The sequence below is a fragment of the Camponotus floridanus genome, unplaced genomic scaffold (genome assembly GCF_003227725.1).
Source record: "Camponotus floridanus strain SB8 unplaced genomic scaffold, Cflo_v7.5 scaffold10, whole genome shotgun sequence".
NCBI classification, from domain to species: Eukaryota; Metazoa; Arthropoda; class Insecta; order Hymenoptera; family Formicidae; genus Camponotus; species Camponotus floridanus.
In genome coordinates this window covers 3,291,584-3,299,804 of record NW_020229215.1, presented here as the reverse complement: position 1 = coordinate 3,299,804, position 8,221 = coordinate 3,291,584, and the positions used below count along the sequence as shown (strand labels likewise).

The window sequence follows — 8,221 nt, the reverse complement described above, 5'->3', positions numbered from 1 at the left end:
TGATATTATCATATATATGTTATTCATATTATGCTATTTTTTTTTTAGATGGTAACAAATACGGAAAATATAAATAATTTTATAACATATTGTATTTATATGAGTGGATTATTAATCAATATATTTTTTAAAAATTGGCAAGGTCAAAAAATCATAGATTCCAGCGAGAAGATATTTGAATCCGTGTACGTTTTATACAACATCTAATAATAGCTTTTTATAATATTTTTATAATATTTTTTTTTAATGAAATCACCCATCAGACTGCAATAAAAATGTAATAACACAATCGTCAAATAAATACATGGAATTATATATAAATACATGGAATAAACCATGGAAATCTTGCGAAATTTGCAGATATAATTCAAAATGGTACAATATGCCAATAGCGACACAAAAGCTCCTTATAATGATAATGATGACAAGTCAAAAACCATTGAAACTCACTATTAGTAAACTCTTCGCAATGTCATACATAACTTTTTACGCGGTAAGTATAATTATTTCATACAAATACGTGCTTTATTAAAATAAAAAAAATTTTAAGGTAATACGCGCATCATCATCATACTTCATGCTATTGCGCTCTCTACAATAAATATTTCAAATACAATTCATATTTATATTATTACTTTAATAACTGAGGAGGCGTTACAGTTTATTTAAATAATTTAATAAAATCCTGAAGCAATTGTTATATAATTTTTCCAATAAAAACAGTTTTTTTAAAACAAAAAACTAATTTAATTTTTTGAAAATTGTCATACAAATATTTATTGACATGAATAATTTTTCATAACTGCTATTAGTATTTAACAGTAATTTTTTTATAAGTTATAAAATTTTAACAAATAATATCAATATTTAGCAATTATTTATGATGAAACTGTATAAGTCACATATTGAAGATATAATACTTGAATAACTGAGACTGCATGCAATAGACTCGAAAACTTTTATTAACAGCAATAAAATAAACTAATTGAAATACTTTTCACTTTTATCACAAGAAAAAGAAATTTGTAGACTAATATTTTCTATAATTTTCAAATCATACGATTCTCTTTCATAGAGTTTATTGAAAATTTACTTGCAACAGTACCAAGATATAGAAAGAATCGATAAAAGTTCCTTTTATTCTCAAAATTCTGTCTTTCATTTAATGCAATCAATGTTTATATTGTTTCGCAATCTGCAAAAGAAATACTACCTTTAATCCTCGATACCTTTGAATATAACTGTTGGGTATATTGCGCTACTTCATCCGGTGAGCGTGAATCATACATGACTGCATCGACTGCATCACCCGGATCGGAACTCTCGGAACAATAGAATCACGACATGGCACGATGATGCACATGACACGACCTTGCATCACAGTAAGAAGAAGCTTTAAAAGGCCAACCGAGAGACGGATCGTCGGAGAAGCATAGATGTGGCCGACGTGTACGGAGCTCAACGTAGTGCTCGAATCTTCTACTACTTCGGACTGTTCATGGAATCAAGACATAATATCAAGACACAACGACGTTAAACATTATTCGTAAACTACGAACTAACACAACAATTTGCACTCCGAAACACAACAAAAACACAACAATTGGTGCTGCTTATTGAACCTGTAAGAAAATGGACCGACTACTTCAAGCACTAGCAGAAGCTGCACTAAGCCAGGAGCACACATTACGTCAGATTGGTGAGTCACAAAAGCAAATCGGTGAATCACAAAAACAAATGGCAGAGATACTATCACATCGAATATCGGGAACGGACGATACTGCAAAGTCGTCGCAATTCGCAAATCTGGCTACACGGCTTGGTAAATTCGTTCATGACCCTACAAGGGGTAAAACCTTCACGTTATAGTTTGAACGACATAGAAGACTTTTGCGGAAGGAACGAAGGGTTTAACCGATACGGAGGGCAAAGATCTACTTCTTAATGCTCTCGGGGACGACGAGCATCAACAATTACTCAGTCGTTTATCGCCGAAGAAACCGCAGGAGATGTCTCTTGGCGATCTCGAGCGACATCTTCGAAAACAGTTCCATGATAATAAAACGTTATTTCAACGTCGTTTTGAAGCTCTCAATTTTCGTGCTTCCCCGTCAGCAACGGCTATAGAAATACTTGACAAAGTAAATGTTCTGGGAGATGTCTTTGAGCTCGATAATTTCAATATCGACCAGCTCAAAATTCTACTAACGGCTCTCGCCCTAAGCAACCACACCTACTACACGGAGCGAACAGTCCTCTTCAAGGTTGCATCAGAAAAAGAAAACTGCACATTTCAAGACATTAGAGAAATCTGCTACGCACATGCAAACCGCACGGCTGACGTCATGCGCGTTGAAGGACAGCGCTTCTCCGAAATCAACGCGGTCAGCCAATCTACAAAGAATTCACCTAAAAAAGAAAGGTAAATATTATGAAAAGAAAACAAATCCTACTACACTGCAGTACGAGAGAAAGAGAAATTCTACTACATTATCGCCATGCTATGACTGCGGTTCTACGAAACACAAACGGGATGCATGTCCGTTTAAGAATGCAGCATGTAGAATCTGCAAGAAAACGGGACACATTGCTAGAGTTTGTTTATCGAAGCAACGAAATAAAATAAATACTGTCACATTACAAGGTGTTCTAGGCACAAGACATCGGTATCACAAATTCGCGCATATTACTATCAATAACAAGCCATTGAAAATGCAGCTGGATACAGGAGCGGACGTAACTATGATCGGAAGAGAAACTTGGACACGAATCGGTCGTCCAAAACTCCAACCTCTTACTACTTCATGTGTGAATGTTTCAGGACATCCAATGCATACCATAGGATTTTTTAACGCCTCACTTGGCTACAAAGACTGTATAATAAAAGCACAAGTCATCGTACTTGATCGTCCAGAAACTGTACTACTTAGCTCTCAAGCAATAGATGAGCTTGGCTTAATTACCTACGATACAGGAGTCGTCGGAAATCTGCAAACGATGAATACGATTACGGTAAATTCATTTCATAAACAATTCACAGAACTTTTTAGTAGTTCCACAGGAGAATGCACCAAGATGACAGTTCATCTATGGCTTAAACCAGATGTGAAACCGAAACATATTCCATGACGTCCGATCGCACTTGCATTAGAAGAACCAGTCAATGAGGAACTGGATAGACTCGTTAAAAATGGAATTTTAACGCCAGTCGACTTTTCGGAATGGGCGGCGCCCATAGTAGTTGCACGCAAAGCAAATGGGAAAATACGTATTTGTGCAGACTACTCTACAGGATTAAATGACGCACTTGACGCGGAGGATTATCCAATCCCAGGGATAGAGGAACTTATGGCAAAACTTCGAGGAAGTTCTATCTTCTCACAACTAGATTTATTTGATGCTTATTTCCATCTAAAACTGGATGAGGAAAGTAAGAAGCTAACTACAATAAATACTCATCGAGGTTTATTTGCTTACAATCGGTTGGTTTTTGGGTTAAAACCAGCTCCTGCAATTTTCCAACGTACGTTGGAACAGGCACTTACAGGTATTCCAGGCGTACTGGTCTATCTTGATGATATTCTGATTTATGGTCAGGAACGCACAGAGCACGATACGCGTTTACACGCCGTGCTAAACCGCTTGCAAGAATGGGGTTTTCGACTCCAAAAGGAAAAATGTAAATTTCATACTTTAATAGTTAAATACCTTGGATTTATTGTTTCAGCTAAAGGTATCGAGCCTGACCCAGCACGTCTTCGACCTATTCGAACAATGCGAGTTCCAACGAATGCAAAAGAGATACGCTCGCTTTTAGGTCTGATTAATTACTACGGGAAATTTGTACCAAATTTGCATCGACTCAAAGCACCATTCAAAGCTTTGATCAAGAAAGATGTACCTTTCGTGTGGACAGCAAAAATGAAGAAAACGTTTGAGGATATTAAAAATATTCTTACTGGACCACTTCTACTAGCGCATTACGATCCCAGACAAACTCTGATCGTTGCAGCAGACGCTAGTTCGATCGGAATTGGTGGCGTCTTGTTACAGCGCGCCCCAGACGGCCAGGTAAAAGCAGTCTTTCACATGTCAAAAGCATTGACAAAGACTCAACAGAATTACAGTCAAATCAAAAAAGAAGCTTTAGCATTAGTCACTGTTGAACGTTTTCGAAAATTCGTATATGGTCGTCACTTCGTGCTACAAACGTCGCGGACCATCGTCCACTTCTAGCTCTGTTTAAAGCGTCGAATACAAAAGGTCTAGATACACGCACAGCAAATCGCTTGAAACGATGGGCTCTTCGACTAATTGGGTACGACTTTGACATAGAATATGTCAACTCCGAAAAATTTGGTCAAGCGGACGCTTTTTCAAGGTTAATACAGGATGTAAAACAAGACGTAATAGACGCCGACCTCGAAGAAGTTGTAGCTGCGCTACAGGAAGCAGATACAGAGCTACAACAGATTGTCAACGAATCAGTACAGTTCTTACCTTCAACGGCTCGACAAGAGCTCCAGAGCGCAACATTCAGCGATGGAATTCTCGCTGAGGTTATTGATCGTCTACAAAACAGATGGCTCAAATCGGACGTAACTGACAAGGAGTTAATGCCATATTATCGTCGTCGCGATTATTTAGCCATAGTTGATAATACATTAGTTCTAGATGAGAAACTAATAATTCCTAAACATCTACAATCTACTGTACTGAAGCAACTACACATTGCACATCCAGGTATCCGCCGGATGATACAGCTTGCTCGACGTTATTTCTATTGGCCAGCGATGCATGATGACATCGAGAGATACGTAAAAGAATGTAATCATTGCGATCGCACAGCAAGCAATCCAGTAAAAGAACCATTACATCCATGGCCAAATCCAGAGAAATCATGGTCACGCCTTCACATTGATTTCGCAGACCTGATATATGGACAATGGGTACTCGTCATTGTCGACAGCTACTCCAAATTCGTAAAAGCAGGATGTTCTTAACAATAACATCGGCAGCAACATGTCTGCGAAGACTCTTTAGTCGATACGGACCTCCTGAAATACTAGTTTCAGATAACGGTACTCAATTCACTTCAGTAGAATTCGCGCAACTGTGTGCCGAATTTCGAATTCTTCACCTGCGTATCCCTTCTGGGCATCCACAATCAAATAGTCAAGCCGAGAGAATGGTCAGAACATTGAAAAGTTCTATTGACACAAGTCAAAGTTCACAGTTAGAAACGGAATTAAACAATTTTGTTACGCATACAACTACACACCCAGTGATGCGGTACCAGATCATAAGTCTTCGGCAGAAATATTCTTTGGACGTAAGCTTAGAACTCCATTAGATATTTTTACTGCAACCGAAAAACCTAATCTAAATCTTACTTCTCAGCAGAAACAAATGAAACAGCAATTCGACGCTCATCACGGCGCAAGGCCACGTTCATTTGTTATAGGACAATCAGTACTAATTCAACTCTCCAATGGACAGCGTATTCCTGGTAAAATTGTTAGGCTGATAGAGAAAGCACTCGCTCGCGTCAGCTTTGAAGGAGGATTCATTACTAGACATTTCAATCAAATATGGAATCGTCCAAAGAGACAGGAAAAGAAATCCAATACGATTAGCGAAGATCTACTATCCTCCGGGAAAGAATCAGCACGGATTCAATCAGATCCAGTACTTCACACTTCGCTAGGAGAAAGACAGGAGGCAGAACCTCTCAACAACGGGACCACACAACCAGTAGCATCTGCTCGTCGTTCTGAAAATCCTTCCGGGGCCACACAACCTCCAGTAGCAGCGGCTCGTCGTTCTAAGCGTCTTTCGCATCAAATTCGATCAGATTACAAGGCATTAGGATGAACTCGCCGCTACCGAGGACAGCATTCTTAAGCAAGGGAGGAATGTTGGATATATTGCGCTACTTCATCCGATGAGCGTGAATCATACATGACTGCATCGACTGCATCACCTGGATCGGAATGCTCAGAACAATAGAATCACGACGTGGCACGAGGATGCACATGACACGACCTTGCATACGGCACCTCAGTGAGAAGAAGCTTTAAAAGGCCTACCGAGAGACGGATCGTCGGAGAAGCATAGGTGTGGCCGACGTGTACGGAGTTCAACATAGTGCTCGAATCTTCTACTACTTCGGACTGTTCATGGAATCAAGACATAATATCAAGATACAACGACGTTAAACATTATTTGTAAACTACAAACTAACATAACAATTTGCACTCCAAAACACAACAAAAACACAACAATAACCAACTGCGCATTCGATCGCAAATAGCCCCTAATAGTAGTAGCTTGTTTCACAGCATGAATGTGTTGACAACATGTGCATGTCGCATACACATGGCAATCAATATTAAACGGAATTTATATTAACCTTATAAAGGTAAAAAATACGCCAAGTATATAAAAAAATCAAAAAATCTAAAAAAGTGATAAAAATAAAATATTTAATAATCGATATGAGATGTATAATACTATTAGCCAAGTACAATAAATTATGTGATATTAATTCGTAATCGATACTAAATGAGTTAAAATTAACTTTAATTAACTTTAATTCCTAATCGATACTAAATGAGTTAAAATTAACTTTAATTCCTAAAGCATTTTTTATATGATGTACATAATTTAAAAAAGCTTTATACAAATTCTAAATCGCATAAATGACCTTCAGGTCGAAGTAAGATATGAAAACTTGGCGTGATGGAAATCTTGCGAAAATTGCAGACATAACACAAAATGGTACAATATGCCAATAGCGACACAAAAGGATTAACTTACGCGCTTTGATTCTGATAAAATATGTATAGTTGTTCGTAATTAACGAACATTCAGGAAATCTTCAACAATAAAAACCTAAATATTCTCTTGATGAAAAAAGAAGCATTATTCTTCAAAGCAATCAGCATTAAACGACTGTACCATTTTACTCATATATATTATGTGACTTTTTCTACATATGAGTAAAATTTTTATATCTCTTTTATTTGAGTCAGATATACTACGACAATAATTTCAATCCAAATAGTCCTTTGGATTATGTCTCTTGTATAATTACATAATTTACTAACATGATTTTGCAATTATAAGAATTAGTCTTCATTAGACTATATCGGTCTTGTGACACAAATATGTTACTGACACGTATTTTTCGTGATGTACGGCAATTGCAATTTAAGCGGAATTCTTGCCACAGACAACCTATTAATTGCCTGCGACAATTGAAGTTAAACAGAATTATTGATGAGATATTTGCAATCTATGCATCATTGTTGCAATAGCAGCGATAGATAGAAGACAGCATGAATAATATCGACCAATTTGACCAATTCTTTAAGAATTCGCATTACGACGTTATTCGCCTAATACTAAGTATTAGCGGTCTATGGCCTTTCCATATGTTAAGAAGACGCTACGTGATATACCTCGCAATGATACTCGTACTCGGATCTGGATTTACATTTGAAGTAAATTAAAGACAAATGTTTTGTCACATTTTCAAGTTTTGTACACATTTTAATTTTTGCTTATTATGTTTACTGTCTATAAAAAATTATTGAATTTAAATATTACAGTAATAATTATGCTAATTAACTGAAATTTATACTGAAATATATGTATAGATAGATTTATATATCAATTTTATATTCTATTTTAAATATACTTGACAACATAATTTATAATCGAACAATTCAGTTAACATTACATGTTATTATAATGTGTTATATATGATTATTATACATTTGCCTGATATAAATCACGTGAGAAATATAGATATTGGGATTAATGAGTATTTGGCATGATACCTTTGAACTAATCGATGCTCCGCTAATATTATTTCTCAGTATAGTGACCATAATTGAAATCATTTATGCAATATATACGTTACCAAAAGTGGGTAAACAAAAGTCATAAATGATAATAATAAAAGTATAGAAGAAAACGTACATGGTTTTTGATCATAAATTTTCCTTGTATAGCTAAAACTGCTTCTAATAAATATGCAAAAATATTGTCTTTCTTCAAAGTTGGATGAAGAGACTAAAATATATAATTCGCATGGGTTATATGGACGAAAATTCGAATACATTTATATAAGTGAATTTAATGCGGTGTATTATGTGCATAATAATAAGGTGCAGAAAAAACAATACAAATTTCAATGAATTTTTAAATAGATTTA

At 36.1% G+C, this 8,221-nt stretch overlaps 2 protein-coding genes across 2 annotated transcripts; both read left to right on the top strand.

The window, feature by feature from the left end:
* Nucleotides 1-1,632: 1,632 nt before the first annotated feature.
* Nucleotides 1,633-3,129, top strand: LOC112638052. Its single transcript, XM_025409051.1, has 3 exons — nucleotides 1,633-1,822; nucleotides 1,900-2,422; nucleotides 2,595-3,129. Exons 1-3 carry the CDS (start codon nucleotides 1,633-1,635, stop codon nucleotides 3,127-3,129), a joined length of 1,248 nt encoding a protein of 415 aa, XP_025264836.1.
* Nucleotides 3,130-3,221: 92 nt separating this feature from the next.
* On the top strand, nucleotides 3,222-5,874 carry LOC112638051 (uncharacterized protein K02A2.6-like). The gene is made up of 5 exons (XM_025409049.1): nucleotides 3,222-3,237; nucleotides 3,281-3,679; nucleotides 3,728-4,168; nucleotides 4,282-4,982; nucleotides 5,224-5,874. The coding sequence occupies exons 1-5, from the start codon at nucleotides 3,222-3,224 to the stop codon at nucleotides 5,872-5,874; spliced, it is 2,208 nt and encodes a 735-aa protein (XP_025264834.1).
* Nucleotides 5,875-8,221: the final 2,347 nt, after the last annotated feature.